Source organism: Ischnura elegans (genome assembly GCF_921293095.1).
Source record: "Ischnura elegans chromosome 13 unlocalized genomic scaffold, ioIscEleg1.1 SUPER_13_unloc_1, whole genome shotgun sequence".
In the NCBI taxonomy this organism is placed as follows: Eukaryota; Metazoa; Arthropoda; class Insecta; order Odonata; family Coenagrionidae; genus Ischnura; species Ischnura elegans.
This window is the reverse complement of record NW_025791657.1, coordinates 8377048-8399789: the sequence shown is the minus strand read 5'-3', so window position 1 is coordinate 8399789 and position 22742 is coordinate 8377048. Positions and strand designations below refer to the sequence as shown.

The 22742-nt window shown below is 35.6% G+C and overlaps 1 protein-coding gene and 1 long non-coding RNA gene across 2 annotated transcripts; one reads left to right on the top strand and one right to left on the bottom strand.

Moving 5' to 3' along the window:
- Positions 1-16815: 16815 nt before the first annotated feature.
- On the bottom strand, positions 16816-17698 carry LOC124172241. Its single transcript, XR_006868093.1, has 2 exons — positions 17354-17698; positions 16816-16924 (listed from the first exon to the last, which is right to left on the bottom strand). It is a non-coding gene; the product is annotated as an uncharacterized LOC124172241 (long non-coding RNA).
- A 1705-nt stretch (positions 17699-19403) lies between these two features.
- On the top strand, positions 19404-21918 carry LOC124172284 (putative nuclease HARBI1). Its single transcript, XM_046551707.1, has 4 exons — positions 19404-20057; positions 20628-20775; positions 21066-21204; positions 21492-21918. Exons 1-4 carry the CDS (start codon positions 19936-19938, stop codon positions 21872-21874), a joined length of 792 nt encoding a protein of 263 aa, XP_046407663.1. The 5' UTR covers positions 19404-19935; the 3' UTR covers positions 21875-21918.
- The last annotated feature ends 824 nt before the right edge of the window (positions 21919-22742 follow it).

The following is a 22742-nucleotide window of genomic DNA, read 5'->3' as shown; positions in this document are numbered from 1 at the left end:
GTAGTTATTTTTACGTCTCATTTAAGCTAATCACTCCGTAAAAAATAATTACTATATAAGAAAACGATCATTTACCGAAAAATATGGATCACATATGGAAGAATAAGAGGCTAATGCTACGTAAATATAAATAACTAATACGCTTAATGGTTTATTAATAATGAATTAATCATTAATGTCGCAATACGTTTCATTTTATATAGCGTACCTTCAGAATGAATTGCAGAAGCATATATTTAGCTCAGCGATAACCTTCACATTTACGTCTTTGTTTACTTAAATTTACGCCGCGCTACTGAGGAATTCGTAAACAAATGAAGGAAATAACACGTTGCCACAACCACCACTCGTGATCCATCTCATTACGAAGGCTCCAATACGACTTCGAGACGAAAACTTTCAAACACACGATACACACGATATTAAATGCGTACTTGTTTACGTGTTTCTGGCCAAAGAGCTCTATGTTTCTGGCGACTGGGTTTTCGTGTTGTATATTGCTAAGATTTATTAAGCAGCATTTTCTCGTTTTCTCATATTATGTGCAAATGTTAATGAATACTGCGTCATTGAAAGATTTTCCCCACTAGCTTTTTTGTACGTTAATGACTGAGTTGGCTGAATAAAAGCTCACTTTTAATTAGCTTCGTGCATTGGTAATGCCCTTCCATGTATCCAGCGAAGTAAATATTCAAATGCTGATATTTTCACGTCATTGTATGATCATTTTCTATGATTAACTGCATACGGTTGTTTGGACTACATGTTAGTCGAAGTTTGATGGTGTACGTTCATTGAAGGTGGGTGAAATAGTAAAATTCTCTCGCGTTAACTTGAAACTACCAATTAATTTGAAGATTTACCGATCAGTGGTTGTCTCAGTTGGACGCATATTTTGAATGAGGTATGGGTGTTTGTTGAATTATTTTGTGCTTACCAATATTTTAATTCTTGGAATGTTGACCTAAGGGGTTACATATTTTAGAGAAATGGACGAGAAGTTACATTCAAGAATATCTATACCATCAAAACCAATGAATGATTGGCCACGCAATGAAACATGTTGATAGTGAGAATGGACTTATATCAATAAATATCTCTTTGTCTACTTTAAAAGATGCCTCGACATATGTGAATACCTAACCCGAGTATCCATTCACGAATTTTGCAGTAAAAAATGTCAGTGAAGTCTGTGATGCTGTGTAAATAACATTTCATTACAATTCTACATCCTCGAGAAAACATTGTTTTGCTGCTGATAATATGACTATGAAGAAAAGTACGTTTTACTTTTAATTGCTGCCTTTCATGACGAGATCTTATATCATCATTGTAAACATTCAAATGCATAGTCGAAAAACGAAACAGAAACTCGACTCTAGTTTCAAAATCACAGAAACATGTTAAACTTGATATGGAGGCATACGGAAAGAGTACATAAAGCAAATATTGAATGAAAACGCTTAAAATGCAATGCAAGGTGTAGAAACTAGCATTTGGCTGGCCAAACGATATGAAAATCAAGTCTTTGTTTACGAAGGCTATTGACGCCAATGTAAACAGAATTTTGCTATCATATTCAAGTATCTTTAAGGAAAAGTCTAGAATATAAACGTATAAATAACCTAAGAACTTAACAATTTACTTGTATATAAAATCAACATAAATTATGTCAACCTGTTCAACCACGTACTGTGTTGTAATTATCACACGACCGATAGAGTTAAACTTCAAAATATAAGTAAATGGGTCATCTCCATCAATACCGACTCGATATATATTCAGGGAAAAGACATATATTACTTGTCTGGTTATTTCTTGAAACGCGCCAGTTTGCTGCTGTGTTTTCATCAAAAAATAAGTTCATATTCATTTCCGTATCCCAAATATCTTCATATTTCAACTTCAATAACAGCCGGTGCAGCCATATTTATTCATCCGTAAAGGACACTTTAGCCCTAAAGTGAGCTCCGGTTGGGCACTTTACGGTAAAGTGACGATTCGGCCATTTTTCTTCTAAAGTGGCGTTTATGAAACGGAAAAAGCAGACTTTAGCCCGGCTAAAGTATACTTTAGCCTAAAGTGCCGTCTATGAATCGCACCCTAAGAGTGTTTCAACACTTATTTCCACTTCTAATCCACTTTCCATAATTATTCAGACAGTCTCAATTTCTAATCCCCACTCAAGCTCACTCCCTCAAATCAAACTACCACACCAAGCACCATTGTTTCAATTCTAAAGACGAGGCGGACGACCATAAAGCAAGTCTTGCATAATATCCCAAGAGGAAAAGCTTATACAGCCTGTATGTGCGACTACATAGTATGTGCAGCAAAATGGCCCAACTTATGTGGCCATTTCCTCTTGGGATTTTAGCCTGAAATTAGCTCTGAGCTCTATTTTGTGTTTGTGTAAACTTTCCAGCATATTGTTTTTCATTGAAAGTTATTCTGTACCATAAGGATTACTACTGCTGTGCTGAATCCACTTTCCATAACCTAACAGTCATACATGTTTCTATCTCCCTGCACATTTTAATCAACTTTAACACTAGAACTACCGATGGAGTCATTTTGACTCCTCGCCATTTTTATTTCTCTGCCCTGTCTAAAATTTTCCGAATTCCGGCCTGAAATTCCGTGACTTTTATTCATTTTTGACACAAAATAAGGCTTTGCGGTTAAAATTATTTTATAAAATAAAATAGTCCACGTTTTTCAAAATTTACCTTTGACTACCAAAGGGAGTCATTTTGACTCCCTAATGTATTTTGCTTGTCTTTTCACCAAATAGTAATATTTATTCAATTGTTTATCTCTTTTTATGTTAATAATAATTAATTGAAATCAATCAATGGCTTGAATATACATTTTTTTTCCTTTTGGCTCATATTTGCGAGACTTTGAAAGCATTTCTTATTTTACGGGTCTGTGTTTGGATCTACAAACTATGTGTATGTCCTGATATTATTTTACCTTGCGATAAAGTGGTGAATATGCAATTCATAGCATTTTCAAATTCATGTGTTTAGAATCCGTCGTTTGTGCCCCTTTTCCCTTACACTTTCCTTCTCGCCGCCCACCTTTGCCGCCGCCCGCTAATACTGTGTATTGCGCTGCAGCACTATTATTTCAGCCTTGACGGCGTGGAAGTTGATTTTCAAATATGAAAAAGTACCTTTGATATACTGATTCCCCAGAAAAATAGATACACTGATGAACCAGGAAAATAAATCAGTAGAATGAAATAAAGTTACCGTCCTAGCACGTTCTGACAGCGCTGGCTGCCGGGTGCCGCACAGGAAAACCGTGTGCTGTCCTTTGCATTAGTCAATCCAGTGAACTCTCGAGTGGACCGCAAAACTCCTATGAAGCAAGGATTTCATTCTTCCTGACTGGCAGTATGGCTAGAAGAAGTAGTCGAAGGCGTGAAGAAGTCCTATCTATGTTGCATTCTATACCGGAAGGTGAATCGGAACGCGAAACAAAAGATCATTTCGGCTGTGACGAAGTCGAGGATTTTATTCCTCAAAACGTTTCTAGCGAGTCTGAAGATTCAGACAAAACGTGTGCGAAATATAAGCAGTAATTTACATTTGCTTCCCCTATCATAGGTAGTTACAAAAAAAGGTATTATCTATGATTATCTATGATCTCACATAAAGCGATGTACAATTGTGGAACCACGCAGGCAAAAATACGAAGATTTCACTCTTTCCGATGTGGAGCAAGTTGCATGTATAGCCATATTTTATGCCCGTGGAATATCAGGTACAAATGATCACTCTACTGAGAGTATTTGGTCAAACGACTGGGGAATATCATTTTCTACAACGAACGACTAGGTTTGTTAACATTTGGTAATGTCTAAGATTTGATGAGAAATCTAACCGATTCCAGCGGCTCAAAACTGTCAAGTTTACCCTCTTTTCAAGAGTGTACGATAGTTTCATAGAGAATTACATTGCTTATTACACACCTGGTCCGTACATTATAGTTGATGAACAACTTTTTTCCAGTATAATTAGGTATATTTAACTCTGTACATTCCTTATAATTCGGACAAATATGCCCATGAATATTGGGTACCTATTGATAAGGATAGCAAATATCTTGCAAACGCCTTCCCTTATGTTGGAAAAGGTAATTCACTTCATGCAGATTGCCGTTTAGCAGTACTGAAGCTATTGCAACCCTTTCTGAAAAAGGGCGAAATGTTACGGTATATAATTACTTTACCTCAGTCAAACTCGCTGAACAGCAAAAAATCCAGGGTAATAGCATTGTGGGAAAGGTAAATAAAAGAGAACAGAAGAACCAAAAGAGATGAAATCACAAATATACCACAAGAACGTCTACTCAGTGACAGCCTATCCACTCGTTGGAAAATACTCCCGACTTAGCAGGTATTCATAGATAGTGTGCAATGAGACTACCTTAAACATTTTGCCCAAGACGTTTTAGAAAAAGCTCGTTACAGAGTTGGCTCCTCATGTTAGATGTACATAAAAGCGATACGTGTCCAATGCCGTAGATTCTTCTGACGGGTTTCTGCAAAATAAGTATTTCCAGGCAAAACCAAAGTGCAAAAATAATCGATCAGTTGGGAATTGTATGACCTGCCAAAAGTCTTTGTGTGGGCAACGAAAATGAACGACAATGCTTGAACTCTAAAGCACCTTAGACAAATGCGTGGTGTTATCAACAGCAATTTTTTTCTTTATTTAATTATCTTCCCAACTTCCATGTAGCCTAAGTAATATTTTTGATCATTCAAACAATATCATAAAATGTGTTGAAAAGTCTACGTTTGCTGTTTTATCCATTTCCTTTATTAACATTCTGTTAAAACAACATAACATGTAAGAAAAAAGAATTTCAAAGCAACACTGTCGAATTTCGCATTTTTTTATTTATATTTTTTTGTTAAAGCGACGTCTTAAATATTGCAATAATCAACAAAAATGATAAACTAATACAATGTATCAATAAAAACAGAGATAAACTGCAAAAATAAACAATTACAAGGTAGGAGTCAAAATGACTCCATTCGGTAGTTCTAGGGGGGGTGTCAAGTCCGGTATTCCTAGTGTTAATTATACCAAGGGCAAAAATTAATGCTGGAAGATAGGAGCAATGAGAGAAATGCCCATTTTTCAAAGTTCAAGTTGAAAAAATTCCAGTAATGAAAAGAAAATTAGAAGATGAATAGGAATGGAGGGAGGTTTAAGATGTGAAAAAGATAAAATAGAATTTGATCTACATAGGGGATTTAGTATCCAATAAGACCTGCAAGAATATCCTCAAAGCAGTGCATATATACTTCATGCCCAATTCTAATTTCTAGTAATTAAATATGGGGAAGAAACAATATAATTGTTACAAAAAATTTACTCTCCTATTAAAAAAAATCTAACTAGCCTCTTGCTTAATCCTATTGCCCCTATGAAAAAATTGTATAAAACCTGTATAAAATTGTATAAAAATTTTGTATACATTCTGTATAGAATTATATACGAGTTGTATACAGTCTCTATACAGATTGTATAAAATCTCTATACAGATTTTATACAGTCTGTATACGTTATATACAAAAATGAGTGTATACAATTTGTATAAAAATATACATTTTATACAAATTATATACAGGCTGTATAAGAATTGTATATGGGCTGTATAAAATTGTATATGGGCTGAATAAGAATTGCATACGGATTGTATGAAAGAAGACCTACCCTATGAAAAAATTGTATAAAACCTGTATAAAATTGTATAAAATTTTTGTATACATTCTGTATAGAATGTTATACAAGTTGTATACAGTCTCAATACAGATTGTATAAAATCTCTATACAGATGTTATACAGTCTGTGTACAAGTTATATACAAAAATGAGTGTACATATACAATTTGTATAAAAATATGCATTTTTACTCAAATTACATACACGCTGTATTAGAATTGTACATGGGCTGTTTAAGAATTAAACATGGGCAGCATAAGAATTGTACATGGGCTGTATACGGGCTGAATAAGAATTGTATACAAACTGTATGAAAGAAGACCTAGGAATACCTCATCCAAAATAGGTGGAGTAATACTACCCATTTTCTTCCTCATTTCATCTCAGGTCATAAAGATAAAAATTATTCCAACAGACCATTTCCCTTACCACACTTCCTCTAGGAACCCACATGCATACAAAGGCATAAATAAAAATGGAGTGAATGCTGTCCAAAATATAACATTATAATCCTTTAAACATTGTTAAACTGAAAACTAACCAACCATTCAATACCAGATTTTTAAATTATAAATAGGGGATTCTCAAGTTAAACAGTGGAAATTAAGAATAGCATGTAATTAATTCAAAGTAAAACATCACTTACTCATAAAAAATTAATCGTCTACAAGGTACTTCCCACACAGCACACGGACACCTTTAAGACACGTTTAGGTTAGGACTGAATTTCGTTCGATACTAGTATCTAAATAATAGGTCCAGACAAGAATTTAAATAAATTAGGCTTCAATTCCATACACAATATTTATTGGGCTTCTTTGGTGAAATAATACAACACAAGAAACTACATAAGTATTATGTACTTAATTTTCTTCTCCCCCTGCAACCGTGTTGTTGCTGTCACTTGGCGTGCCTTAGTGAGTTTCTGATAGCCACCTCCACATCTTTTTCAGGGACTGACAAGCTCTCCTGCACTGCTACTGTAGTAATGAAGTATATAAAAATTTCATTGTAGCAAGAAATTGTCTCTTGTAGGTAACAAGCAGATTACATAAGACAGGAAACTACAGTCTTATTTGTCTCGAGTTTAACATTCTTAAGGTTTCAAAATTAGGAAACCTGTCCATTTTAGGCCGTAAACATTTTAGAAACTTTCCTTTGGATTTTTCTTCTTCTTAAAAAAGAAAAGATTTTAAGTAAAAATATTAATATATTACATATTTATAAATGAAAGTTATAAAATATACTAGTAATACATATATTATAATTAAGAACATTTTTCATAGAGCAATTGTTGCACGACAGATCCGAACGACAGAATACAACGAACACAACTAAAATGCAAGAATTTCCAAATGAATTGCTGCTACAATATTTTAAATCACCACTTTCAGTCCTGTACATCAACATCATGAAGCCACTTTTAACTAGAAATTACGTCCAAAGAATTTCAGGGAGAAAGGGTACATACCTTAATATTTTCCGTAGGGGTGAAATTGTCTCTTCTTATCGCCAAAATACACCTCTTCTTCAATCCATGAAGATCTATAGGAAAGGTAAAAACTTGAACTTTGGGTCTAGTCCTGAAGGGGTTTCCTTCGCATACCGGTACCACACACGAGAAAGGCATATTTAACAAAAATGCCTCACAAACAAGTTTCTGAAGCCCACCGAATGAAATTAAAGAATAACGGAAACTTCACTATTCACAAAAACTCTAATTTTCACCAACTTAACCACAAAAATCCAAGGAATATGCTGAAACATAACATAAACCACGTAATCTCTAACGGCGATCCTGGGCGATCCTTCCGCGGGCTCTCTTTCTCGGTGGCTATGGCCCCATCCGCAAAAGAAAATAGTCCCACACCGGATATGAATTTTTTTATCCAGAGTATCCAGAATCGAAATGACTACTGTGTCATATATTAAATCACGAGTTTTTAGGAAATTTGGGCGTATGTGATACAATTTTATCGCTGCATATGAATTTGTCAGTGTACTGTTTAAAACCTTCGTACCGCTTCGTACAAACGGGACACGGGGACACTATGGACATATGGACGCCCGCTGGTGACATTGAATCTTCCAAGTGGCATTGAATGACTAGTGTTGATGCATCTCCAAGAATCTTGTTTAAAACGCGATTCATGATCTTTAGAAGCAATTGAACTCTTGAATGTGGAACATTATTTTGGTCCCCTACTAAGTTCATTTTTCGACAAATTTTTGACGCCTCGGTTGAAAATTTTCCAAGTGGCATTGAATGGCTAACATTGATGGATCTCCAAGAATCTTGTTTAAAACGCGATTCATGATCTTTAGAAGCAATTGAACTCTTGAATGTGGAACATTATTTTGGTCCCCTACTAAGTTCATTTTTGGACTTATATTTTTGACGCCTCGGTTGAAAATTTTCCAAGTGGCATTGAATGCCTAGCGTTGATGCACCACCGAGAATCTTGTTTAAAACGCGATTCATGATCTTTAGAAGCAATTGAACTCTCGAATGTGGAACATTATTTTGGTCCCCTACTAAGTTGATTTTTGGACTTCAGTTTTTGAGGCCTACTTTGAATTACTGTTATACAAATTGTATACATTGTGTACAAATTGTATATGCTGTATACAGCATCCCAGATGGCACAGAACCCTCCGTATCTAATTCGTATGTACATAGTACCCATTGACTAAGGGGATACTGTGCCGCTCCGTCGCTTTTCGTCAATGGATAATTTCCATTCGCGGCCTGTCGACGAAGCGCGTACGCAGCATGTGAATGTCCGCTACTAAGCACGTACGATTGGATACGAAGCGCGCAGGAACACGGCACTCAGGCTAATCTCAATCGATTAGGTCGAAATTAGATATATCGTAACTCGCACGATCGAAAAATGTATCGAACGCTACACAATCGATAGCTACCGACCGTAGCGAGAACCTTGATACGAATCATTATGAATTGTAAGTTCTCAATAGGTAAATAACACCATATCATAAATTCTAATTACCATGAAAGACTCACGACCGACAAAGTTTTTGTCGGTTGTGAGTTTTTCATGGTAATTAGAATTCATGATATAGTATTATTTACCCATTGAGAACTTACAAAACTTATTCGGCCACTTAAATAACTGCGAAAAATGAGATTCTCAAGGCGGATTCACGCATCCCCAGCATCCAGCATTCTTAAGTGGCTCGTACTTACTTGGAAACCTTGAGATGTTAATAAGAGTAAATTCTTATTAATTTTGACACTAAATAAGACATCACATAGCCCACGAGCATTAAAAAGCTTGCCCTAAAGCCTGACGAAATAAAATTTTTAAATAAAAATTGCCGATGAAACAGGATTGCTGACACATCTGCTATTAGTATGATCGAATTCATCAAAATGCAAGCAAAAATTAACGTATAGTTCAGTCTAAGCTACTAAAACTTACCCATATCAGGCGCTAAAGTATTTGAAAAATTATTTGGGATGAGTAAAAGTATCTAGGTCACTGCAGTATAAAATGTATCAACCTATTAAAAATATGAAAGTCCTGCCAAACCACCAGCATAAACACTTGTAAAATAAAACATGGTATCTCTTAGATCACACCTCCGATTTTATACTTACTTTGCATGAAGTCACCACCACAAGAAATTTTAAAGAGGCAGGAAAGAAAAAACCCACAGAAATACAATACATATATTATGTATTTTCTATTGTCAACCACAATAATATTTCCAATTTTCTCTTCTATCCCACATCTAATTTAGCGAAACAATTACTCTTATTCTCTTTCGAATAGAAAATTATTTAAAAGAGGACTGGTCGATAGATAAAAACTATCTTCAATACTTTCTCCGCTGAACGTCCACTATCATAGCATCAACTTGCACAAATCAAATCCACATCCACAAATATGTCACTTCTGCCACAATGTCTGTATTATGTATTTTCTATTGTCAACCACAATAATATTTCCAATTTTCTCTTCTATCCCACATCTAATTTAGCGAAACAATTACTCTTATTCTCTTTCGAATAAAAATTATTTAAAAGAGGACTGGTCGATACATAAAAACTATCTTCAATACTTTCTCCGATGAACGTCCACTATCACAGCAACAACTTACACAAATCAAATCCACATCTACAAATATGTCACTTCTGCCACAATGTCTGTCTTCTTGGCGACAGGTAACAGTGAAGCAATGGTACCTTCCTCCAATCTGAGCACCTTCAATTCAGCAAGAATTTTCTCCTCGTCTTCTCGTCCAAGGCCACAGATTACTTTCTGATATCACAATGGTGCGATGTGAAACTCACACACCTAAAATTAATAAATAATAAAATACCATGTAACTTATTAGGTCAAATCATTTCCAATTTTTGGTATTTCTGCATGAGAAATCAAATTACTAGGCTCGTAAATATAGTAAATATTTGTATGCCTGATATTTTTATTGTTTTACACTATAGCATAAGATAATTTGAAATGATGAAAGCCGACGTGTAATACACCATAGGGCAAGCTAAGAAGCAATATTCGATCCTATAAACTTGGCAGCTTATTCCTAGTTTCTCCTTTTAACCACACGTTCACCGAATGAATTAAGACAAAAAAGACAACTAAAATGCAAGAATTTTCAAAATAATTGCCGCTACAATATTTTCAATCACCATTTTTAATACTGAATAGTACTATAGTACTGAATTGTTCGGGATGTTGATGCATCAACATCCCGAAGCCACTTCTAACTTAAAATTACATCCAAATAATTACAGCGAGAAACAGTACATACCTCACAGCTTTTCGTAGGGGTGAAATGTTTTCTTCTTATCGCCCAAATGCACTTCTTCTTCAACTCAGGATCTTTTGGAAAGCTAAAACCTTGAACCATGTCCCGAAGTTTCCATTACGTCATCCCGACAATAAACACACGAAAGGCATTTTTAACAAAAATATCTCACAAACACGTTTCTGAAGCCCAGTGAATGAAATTAAAGAATAAGGGAAACTTCACTATTACCAGACACTCTATTTTTCACAAACTTAACCACAAAAATCCCTGAAATGTGGTAAGACGTTACGTGAACGACGCGATCTCCAACGGCTTGTGAAGACATGTGATCTTTCTAGGAGGATATGGCACGATGGCACCAGATGGCACCACCCGCGAAAGAAAATAGTCCCAGACCGAATACAGTTTTATCGATGAGATACAATTTTATCGATGCATATGAATTTGCCAGTCCTCTTGCATCTTTTTTCGTCATTATAGGAAATAAAGAAACAAAACCTTTTTAGTAACTTCCTAAGCGCGATTTTTGTATCTTGATGGTCCACCCTCGTATTCAGGTACGAAAACTTCCTGTGCCGTCTGGGATGTGAATTAATACAGTTTATACAATTTGTATACAATGTATACAAATTGTATACAACCTGTATAAACTGTATAGAAATTTTATACGGTTTTATACAATTTTTTCATAGGGGTGGTTCAATCTAAGACTCATCTTGGTTTCTCAAAGATGCTGTTATAAAATTAATGCTACTCTAATCCATTAGGTTTGTCACTATTTTAGGTGAACATTTAAATTTATCTTATACAAGGTCAAAGTTATATAAAAATAGCATCAGTAACATGCATCTTGGCATTGAATTGTCTTTATTTTCAAAGAAAAGACCAACACATAGTATCGTTGATGTACTGCAATAGAAATAACGTTATACAAGGAGTTGGTATACATCACATTCATGGATCACATTAATGTGAAGTTGAGAAAGTAGAGCATATCATAGAAACATAAAGTTTTGTATGCCATAATGGATTTATTATTGAATATTGAGTATTAACAACCATTATGGATGGCAAACCTGTGATCCTCATTAATCATTTTCATAAAAGACAAATAATGCAAGCAACCATCAAATTTATGAGTAATTCCATTCCCATTGGCAGAAAGTAATCTCCGCTGCATACCACTGCGGACATACCTACACCTATGTAGGGAAAACAAATAGAAAATGAAGCAGAAATGGTATAAGCAGAGGAAAAGTAAGAAAAAGTAGCAGTTGAAGGAGTAAAAACATTGCTTTTACCACATGGTGATTAATTTTGTCTACCATGGTCTCATTACAGCTTACCATTTTAGAGGTCTCACCTTGAACATGTTACACTGTAACGAAACCATGGTCAGACACAATAAATCACCATGTGGAATTAGTAAAGTTTTTATTCCTTCATCTCTTATGATAAAGCATTTCCACCGAGTTACACCCACTACTATTAACTATAGTAAGAATAAACCTAGACCACACATGAAAGACTGTCATTCAGACTCCTGCTTATTGTACAGTGGGTGTGCCTTGGGAGGTTCAGTATGAAGAGGGCCAAAAAAAATGTTTCAGCACATTTGAAGAGAAAAAGTGGCTTGGACATCAAAACTGTTGGTATTGAACACCAATGTTTGTTGGAAACCCCTAAACATTGATGTAACTGTTTCGATTAGTTTTAGATTATGAAAGATTAGAAGATGGGTTAAGTGAAACAAGGTACATACCAAGCTTGTAGTGATAAAAAGTCACCAAGGAGTCAAGCAGTTTATCCTGCAATCTGAAGGCCTGGTTACACGGTACATAAACACATAGTTAATGCGTGAAATCATGAACGATTTTGGTGGACCGGAACAGAACATATACAACTGGATGAACCACATAGAACAGGTTCTATTTTCTGTTCCTGCGTCCACACAAGTTTGGTGGTTATACAGTGCATTTTCATGTTCATTCGCGCATTCAATCATTTAGGCATTAACTTGAGCATGTTAATGTATCACGTAACCAGGCTTTACAGATGGTAGACTTCCTAGTAGATCTAAGAATTATTATTTATACATAGATTAGTATTCTGAGAAAAATGCACACCAGAGTATTTCCATTGAAATAATTAGTCAACCAAACAACCACTGAACAGCATCCTTTGGATTAGTATTTTAAATATTACGATTTAGAAGGGGTTGTCCAGAAGCCTCACCCAAATTTGAACCTGGGAGAATCTGGTTGAGTTAGTCTGAAAAATTAAAAATACAACAGTTACAGAAAAGCAACATATCAAAACCTTCAGATTAAAAAATTGAACAGAAACCATTAAAATCAAAGCAAAGTAAGATGAGTCAAAATAATCTTATTCTAACATGCCTCCCATTCCTAAGGCTATTCATTGCTATTTGAGGATCTATTGCTTTGGGGATATATTGCTATAGAACATGGCAGATATGCATGGTGTCAATTAGTATAATCATGGATATATAATAATTATATTCTATTTTGGAAAACCAGTTATGTAAGTCAATGTAAGAAGCTCATTAGGCTACTCATTGACACTAAAATATCATTCAGCAGGTAATGGGTTACAATGTAAATTTCTAAAAAGTAATTGACCCTAGTTGCTTCAAAATAAAATATTATTACATCACATGAACTCACCACTTGCATATTAATCAAATGATATATGTTATAATATAAATAATCCCTTTCCTTTAACACTACATGATTTTTTTGGAGATGCCACCATGGCAATGTGAGTTCCATCTATTATTCTGATTTTCATAGGGAATACATACATCACATATAACCAGTAAAAACCAACCACTTAATGCATGACGCGTACATACTTGCCTAAGAAATATAGCATTCAGTCTACTGCGTTCACTATTCACGGATGTTCATAATTTTTTAAACCAAGTTAGTATATACCTACGCCAGCGCCAAGATATTGAATGTTGGCTATGGTCCACGGTCACCCATCGTTAAAGAGATAGTCATTTATAGTTTTTGTCACCTCTTCCACACTCCGGCACAAAAAGCTTCTCTCCATGTTCATATATGCATCATAAGCTATGTATGGCACTTATTGTCCAACAGCATTGAATGTAAGAGTAGCCAATACCTGTAATGAAATGAGGGTTTATCTTGAGGCAAAGTTGAACATTTGTCGACACACACGGTTACATGCGCGAGTGAGAAACATCCTTAATGTATTTTCATGGTTATATATTCGGCTATTTTAAGTTAGAGATAAGCTAATATGTAATGAGGCCCATATTACACAATTAAATACAAGATACCAATACTCGGAATTAGTAACACAATAAAACTATAGTAATCAACGTCCCGTCAAAAGAAACTAATGACCGAGGATATTTTTCGCAAAACTACCATTCTAATACGAAAGATCAAAGCCAAATTTGAAGAACAATAAATAAACTTATCTTAAAATAGCGAAATACGGTAACGGAAGGACATTAGCACTGTTAAAACACTTTTAAACGAATTATTCAGGATGAACGGTAAAACAATTCAATTGCACTTATCGAGTTTGAGTAAATATACATTCCAGCAAGGCACAATTTGCTTCTCAACAACCAGAAGTTGACTCTCCACCACATATCCCACTCGGCAGAAATGAAAATGTAGAGAAAACAACAAGTGAACGTATTTACATTGTACGCGCTTTGCGTACGGCATTATTTGTTTTGGGGGCAAATTCAAACACACCAATTTAAACTGAGTGAAAAGGAAATCAGAAGCCTTTTTCGCCTCAGTGAAGACTGAAGCAATCTCTGATTGATGCCATACATCTCCGAAGCTTCACGGACATCAGCTGTAAGTAATGTAAACAAAGTAAGTACACATGTTTCATGTATGAATATTTATTGTTTTTAATCATAGAAATTTTACACCGATTTCTGGTTGTGATCCAAAGTTAAATAAGATGTGAAACGTGAAGAAGTCTAACTTTATTACCGCTGTTCTAACTTGCAATATCTTAATAAATTGAGGACATTATTATGCTAAGTTGGAGTGCAAAAGTTTAATAAATCATTAAAAAAGATCATGTTTCATGTAAAGAAGGAGAATGAGGAACTCCGAAAAGCGATTTGCTGGCATCATGACATTAATTTTAAAGGCGTCTCCTCTTCTCCTGAAATTACGCTGTGCTCTCTCCGCAATTAAATCCTCGTCTTCAAAATTCTCATGCGCGTGCATTAACATCATAAAGTCCGCCATGTTGTTTACTTGGTATCCATCGTAGTCAATCCTTCGTAATCATCTCGACCGATAGCTACCGAGTCAGATAATTACGAAGGGTTTTTACAAGTGAAATTTTTACGAGTGATTCAAACACACCAAAACTCCGAATCGCTCGTAATTGTACCACGTGACTCCTTGGTTACGTGCTCGGAATAATTACGAGCGATTCAAACACAACCCCCCTGGTCAGTAGAGGTGGGAATTTCGGTTCATTTTGTGGATTCGGTTCATGGGATTTGATTCTTGGCAATGATTCGGTTCTTTAAATCGTTCATAATGAACCGAATGAACCGTGTGATTCTCGAATCCATGGGGGGTGTGCTTGAATCGCTCGAGATTAATTCCGATACGTAACCAAGGACTCGCCCGGAAAATTTCGATACGGAATGTGATTTGGTGTACTTGAAACGCTCGAGATGAGATTTTGCTAGGGATCTGCTGATTCCGTGTCGGTATGAAAGCCGAGTGGTCGTAGTTAGGTGAGATTTATAATTACGTATCGGAATCTAAAACAATATGGCGGATGGTATGGTAAATTTTTGGCTAATGAGAGAACTAGAGGAGGAAGAAGGGGGAGTTTTGAGAAGAAGGAGATATTTCAGAGGAAGAGAAGATGCCTTCAGCTTGAGCAACGGCGAATTCAAGAGCCTTTTTCGTCTCTCAAAGCCAATGGCGAGAGATTTAATAGAATCTCTCGCAGACGTTATCCCGGAGGGAGGAAGATCATCATCGCTTTCCGTTGAAACAAAGGTAAGTAACATTCTGCTGCTGAAAAGGCTCCGGGGTTTTATGTTTCTTTACAAGTATATATTTCTTTACGTAATGTATTCCATTCATCTTGAGTTCAAAAGTTTTCTATGACATTCCTAAATTTTAAAAGCATATACATTGCCATAACTTCATCTTATCATGCCCTTTATGATTATTTCACTACATTCATGGCTGCTCGTGTGATTTATATGCTGCAAAATTATGTTTTTTTCTAAGACCATATAATTTCACGTTTGAATGTACCGCCGAACGTGTTGACAAACACGGCACGATCCTCGAAAGTATCTGTGGTCAGTTTACCGTGTTTCCTGTTGTTGTTCAGCAATTTCCGAGGACGTGCATTGAATTACATTTAGTAACCCAGGTAAAAATATTTGGTCTGTAACTGAGCTGGAACAGGTCTGGAACAGGGGTGGAGCTAAAGGTCTGTAGCTGGTCTGGAACTGGGAAGAAATTGAAACATTGCTCCAGACCAGTTTGGTCTGCAACTGGTCTGGACAACGGGTGGGTAAACTGGTCTGGACCCAGGTATAGCTTGGTCTGTAACTGGTCTGTATATTGCTCTGGAACTGGGCTGTTCTCAGGGAGACTATGTGGTCTGGAACTAATCTGTTCTAGTGACTAGTTGGTTTATACTACTTAGCCTGAGACTCAGGATAACTAAAAGATCAGTCAATCTCATTGATCTGACTGGTTCAGTTCAGCTAGTAAGGAAAAGGGAACAGCCTAAACAAATAAATCTGAGAAGCATACTGAAGGTATTTCCCAGCCAGCCAAATATGACTGAGATAAAGGCATACTGGATAGCAGTAATCTTCAATTGTTACAATGGCATTCTTACATAATCAATTTAATACATTGTAAATTTTGAAAAGCGATGATACATCTCTATGGATGTCTTCAGCTGTAAGGGGCAAGAAAGTTAAGTAATTCTTACTACAATCAAAAGCTCAGAGTTAATGTATCCCCAGATTATGCCAGTATGAGTGCAAATGGAATTCAGAATTTAACAAATGTCAACCCGATCGTAAGATATTCATTGTACTCACACATGGCAACTGCATTTCAGCTGTGAACTCCCATCTAAGTTCTAAGTTGATAAAACATGTTAGCATATGACTTTTGACAAACCATCAATAACATATCCCCTGCAACGGGAAATTTGGGATTCGTATGGAGGTGGATGATTTTCTATGCAATAAAATAAATCCATACAGGCAATTTAACATTTATTGATGTACTCAAAACATTCTCTAGTACTAGTAACACAGTTAACATGTATTGTAGTAGGGAAAACGTCTAGTGTCCATCGCCATCAATCCTGGAAAATGAGAATTGTAACATTTAATAACCAGCTAAGTAATAAGTACTTAAGGTAACTTAAAATTGTTCCACATATTCTCTAATATGGTTATTCAATTTCAAGAGAAACCCTTCATGCACGAATGAATTTATAGTGAGATTTAATACTTTTATGCCATGAAAAACTGATAACAATGTAGTTTCTAACGCGAGAACAGTAATTTGAAATATTTCAACTTAATCGATCTGAATGAATAGTATTTTTAATATACAAGTCAAGCCAAAGATCAACCTAAATTGTAACCACAGTGAGAACGTAGTAATAAATAATCTTATATAACTATTGGGTTGAAAGAAGTAATTCATTAATTGCATTAGTCCTAAAAATTATTGATACTCAAGTTCGTTGATTTACTATCGATTGTAAAAATATGTTCCATGTACTTACATTAAAGTAGTCAGCGCAGCAGAGATGGGTTGATGCTGACCAAGGCATCTTCTTTAAATCTCTACGTGCTGCAAGGAGCCACTTTTTCCGCAAAACCGGTAAATAAAAACTTTATCCGGCGTTGATTTCATTGTGATAATATGCAATTGGCATGAAACAGTATTTTTTTCGATTCCTTTTTGGAAATTTTCACTTTGAAAAACGTTATATTTTCCTCATCCATACGTTCTTAAACATACAGTTACTTGTAAAATACGGTTTTAAGACACAGATTAATTCACAAAGTCGGAAACTACTGTATCTACGAGTGTAAACATTCCAGCATTCCATTCCAGTGCCAATGTCTGTTGGGTCACGTGGTATAGAAGATGGCCGTCGGTTGTTTTGGCGCAAGTTTCAAAATACGATATTTAATACGTTATATAATGGGAAAAAATTGTAACTCAAGTTTTTAATCCGCAAAATATGTATTTACCGCTGTTAATACATTCTTTTACAGAACTAAATTTCTCTGGAGCAGGTGCACCTACATCTTATAGGTGCGAGGTGTACCTTCACGAAGGTACCTGAGGGACTTTTCAGATATTTTCCTCTTCAACAAATGCTTTAATTTTAATGGGTTACTGAAATGATGCACTACGTTCACCTTATTACCATTTTATACACGGTGTTCTGAATTGAGATCCATTTGCATTTGAGGGGGCAAATAGATACTTTAGTATATTATTTAATGCTTCCATAGCCCAAATAAAGTGCGTAAGCGCTACTATAGTAGTCTATAGTATACTACTTCCAGCTATAGCTGGAAGATATTAAATTTTTCTTACAATCAGCTCATTAACTGCACCCCTTCCCTACAGAAATGCAATGTAATTTTTTGAAAGAAGATAGGTATGTTAGTATGTAACATGTAAGTGTAGATGTTTGGTGAGTGAAGGAGATCTAATAAGGAAAGGTAGTGCCATGGAAGAATCCTTCTTCCATGGTAGTGCTACCCTTGCCTTACCCTCCCTGGAATGTAGAGCATGGGTTGATGGAGGGTTAACTACACACCATGGAGGGTACTAGCCTTCATTTACCCTATGTCTACCCACCATGGAGGAGTTCATTTTTATTACAGTGGAAGTTGTGGGCAAAACGTTTTGCCTGAAATTGGTAAATACATTGGAATTAGAATAAACCATTGCAAATTATTTTATTGACTGCTAACTACTTTCTAAAACCCTATTTGATATTTCAACCTTCATTTCTTATGCAATCATTTAGAAGTAATATTTATTTTTACCTCTCATATTCATTTTTTACTATCTTACCAAGCTTGCTTAAATGCTTAAAGTTTGCATCATAAATTGAGACTAATATCATAAGTACTTCTGATATTATAGTCTCAATTTATGATGCAGCCCTTTCTAATGCCATCCAAATAACGCAACTCTCCACAAGCCATGATTGTGGGCAGTGGGTACCTTTGAACCCATGTGAAATTCATCTATGAAATAACAAATATAAAATTGTTTAACCTTTCTTGAAAAAAAATTAATGGGCATTAAAAATTGACCACTCCATAGCCCAGGATTCCTAATTCCATTAAGTATCAATGCCTGATATACATTATAATAATTTCACTGTTACAAATAAATTTAAGAGCAATTGCATCTAGATGACCGAATAAAATATCAGATCTCATGTCACATCAGAATCCAGACCAGTTGACTCACTTGGAATTTTTCCAGAATAGTTCCAGACCAGTTGAAACTCATAGAATATTTCAGTATAGTTACAGAATAGATCCAGACTAGATGCAGACCATCGAAAATTACAGTACAGTTACAGACAGTTGATCCAGATCAGTTACACACCATCGAATATTACAGCACAGTTACAGACCAGAATTCCAGACTAGTTACAGACCATTTTCCTTTGCCTCTCTGAAATCCAGACCAGTCCAGTTCTGTTACAGACCAGTTACAGAACAAAATTTAGTCTTTCAGACCAGTTACAGACCAGATCCAGATTAGTTACAGACCAAATATTTTTACCTGGGAATGTTTGGTCTCCGAAATATTCTTGGAATAGTCCATCTTATTAAAGCTTATCGTCAAAGTTAAGTTGTAAAAAGTTGGCCTCTAAACATATTAATATTACATTTTGTCAATGTTTCAATTATAGTTCAATGAGTAGGATTTTATTTTAATAGACCAGCTGCTTCTTCTTAGATCTGTTTTCTCGTAGAATTTTTAATTGTTTTGAAATGAATTGTTTAAATGTTATGCGTATTTATTTTTAAAGGGATCGGTAAGTCGTATTTTCACTTCTTGTTGTGCTGTGGTAAGTATGTTTTTAAAACTCACTGCCCTAGTGATGAGGTGGTTTTTCATCAATCACCATACATTTTTCAGAATTAATGCAAATTGGGAAGAGTCACTTGCTTCTGCGGTCATGTAACGAAGGACAATAGTTTTGTTTAAGTCAACCTCAGTCACCATTACTTATAGCTTACTTATTTCAAGGTGTTGGCAGCACTACGATTTTATGCCACTGGCTCATACCAGTCTTGTATTGCGCAAGACTGTACAACGGCAATGTCTAGATCAAGGGTCAGCAGGGTCATTAATGAAGTCACCAGTGGCATAAATGACCACCTCTTCAATCGTTGGGTGAAGCTTGACCTAAGTCATGATGCAGTGGCTAGGACAAGGCAGAGGTAATGCATTTCACTTGTACTATATGTTTAAGTAGAGCATTTTCTTTCTTGAATGTTTGTAATAATGCCCTTCTTTAGATGAGTTCTAAGTAATTGTCACTGTCAAGGGTCATTAGAGTCACAAATGAGGTCACCAATGCCATAAATGACCACCTATTTAATCGTTGGGTGAAGCTTGATCTATATCGCTACCCAAGTCATTGACCACCCATGAAAACCATTTCTCCTAACCCTTCAGCAGATTGTAAGTTAAAACATTAAAACCCATCAAAATCTGTATTAAAAAGGAAGGGAAAATGTCAAGCACAATCAAGGAAAGTGCATTGAAATGTGATGTGAATGATTTCGTTTAACTAACAAGCATGAATTATATGCATAAAAACCTACCAGATTTAATAAGATTATACATGCTGTGATATTGTTTGTATTATTACATGTCTTCTCTTATGCTATTGCAATATTTTTCTGTTAGTAAGTGATTCAGAATATGTACTTTAAAATCTTATTACATATTAAGAGATAAATAATTTTTGTATGAATCTCATTCGCAGTAGTATCAATTCATTTCAGATTTTATGAAAAATATGGATTTCCGGGGGTTATTGGTGTGGTTGATTGTACCCACGTTGCCATTGTGGCACCCCCTCATAACCACCCAGTATTTAAAGAGAAAGATTACTTTAACCATAAAAGATATCACTCTTTGAATGTACAAGTGGTAAGACTATGTTTTTATGGCAGCTTCAACATATATATGTAATGAGCAGTTTAATTTTCCTTGCAATTTCTAGTTACTTATGTATATTTTTCAAAGATAGTCATAGTGTTACTATTAACTGGCCATGTTTGCCGAGAAAAAAACTATCCTTGGTCTTGATTAAAACTTACTGAAATTCATTATTTGAATGGAATTGGTAATATTTTTAATTGTAAGTCTCACTCTTCTTATGGCTCAATCAAGTACAATACCTGAAATGCTAATTTAGATGCATGAAATTATTTTTCTAGGTGTGTGACACGGACCTTAAAATAACAAATATCAACTCACGGTACTGTGGCTCGACTCATGATGCTTACATCATCTCTCATTCTGCTTTAAAGCCAGCCCTCACTCAAGCATATGAGCGGTACAATGTGTGGCTCTTGGGTAATAGACATGCCTATTTTTCCATGTTTCTCAGTCATGATTTGAATGGGTGTATCTTAATCTTTTTATTTTATTTGTAATTTTGAGGTAAACATTCCTACTCGGTGGTTACATAATATGTACTATTCATTACATCATTGTTATCATATTTACTAAGCAATATTGGATTCAAACCATCAGATATGCCCTTTGGAATTTTATCACACTTTCAAAATAGAAGATTTTAATTTCTTCGACTATTAGGTTAGTGACACAAGAATTAACTTGGTCTGTAATTATTTCTATAGGTGACTGTGGATACCCTGTTGCCCCCTGGCTGATGACACCTGTCCCAGGTTATTTTGCTCCTAACACCCCAGAGGACAACTTCAACCGTTCCTTGACGAGAGCACGCAGCACGGTTGAAAGGTGCATAGGGGTATTAAAGAGCAGGTGGAGATGCCTCTTGAAACATAGAGTATTACACTATTTGCCGGACAAAGTGAGCAGAATTGTCAATAGCTGTGCTGTACTGCACAACATGTGTGTCGAAGAAGGTTTGCCCCTAAATGCTGAAGACATGGTAGAGTTGGAGGAATTAGGAGTTGATGTAGTCCCTGACCAAAATGTACTTGGGAATCAGCGAGGGCGGGACATAAGAAACAGGCTAATTGCCACTCATTTTACTTGAATGTTAATTTCTTCATTGTTCACTTTTGATTTTACTTTTTACTGCCTGTATACATAGTTTTTTGGCACTTTTTTGTCCAAATAGTGCTTATTTATTTATTTTTATTTATTTATTCGCTCCAGGACATGCAGTTACATGTATAGAACAAGTCAAAATATATACAAGTACCAGTCAAGTATTCCACTTCAACGAAATAAATTCATCCACAGAATAGAAGGAATTACTAAGGAGGTATTTATACAGTTGGGATTTGAACAGTGAAAAGGGTTTTGTTTCCCTAAATTTATGTGGAAGGCAGTTGAACAATTTCACCCCTGCATAAAGGGGTTTTTACTAAAGAGGGTGAGGCTATGAGTGACCACCCTAAAATCCCTGGACGCTCTGGTGTTATGATTATGAACATCAGCATTAATTTCAATTCCAAAGAAACTTTTATGGAGACAGACAAAAATAACAGTAGAATATATATACAGACTAGGTAATGTTAGTATTCCTAGGGATTTAAAGTGTGTCCGGCAACTACTTCTCCCTGGAGTGTTGCTTAAGATCCTGATGGCCAATTTTTGAAGTTTAAAAAGCCTCGTAGTATGGTGAGAATGGCCCCAAACTACTATTCCATATTTCAATCGGCTATGAACATGGGCATGGTAGACCAAAAGGGCTGATTTAATATCTGAGAGAGCTTTAATTCTTCTTAATAAATAACAACCGGTTGCCACTTTGGTGCAAAGATTGTCTATATGCACTTCCCAAGATAATGTTTCGTGAACATACAGACCTAGGTACCTAGTTTCTGCCGAAGAGCATAAAATTTTACCATTTAGCCTGAGAAGAGGAGTACAAATTCTTTCCCTCTGAGGAGTACGAA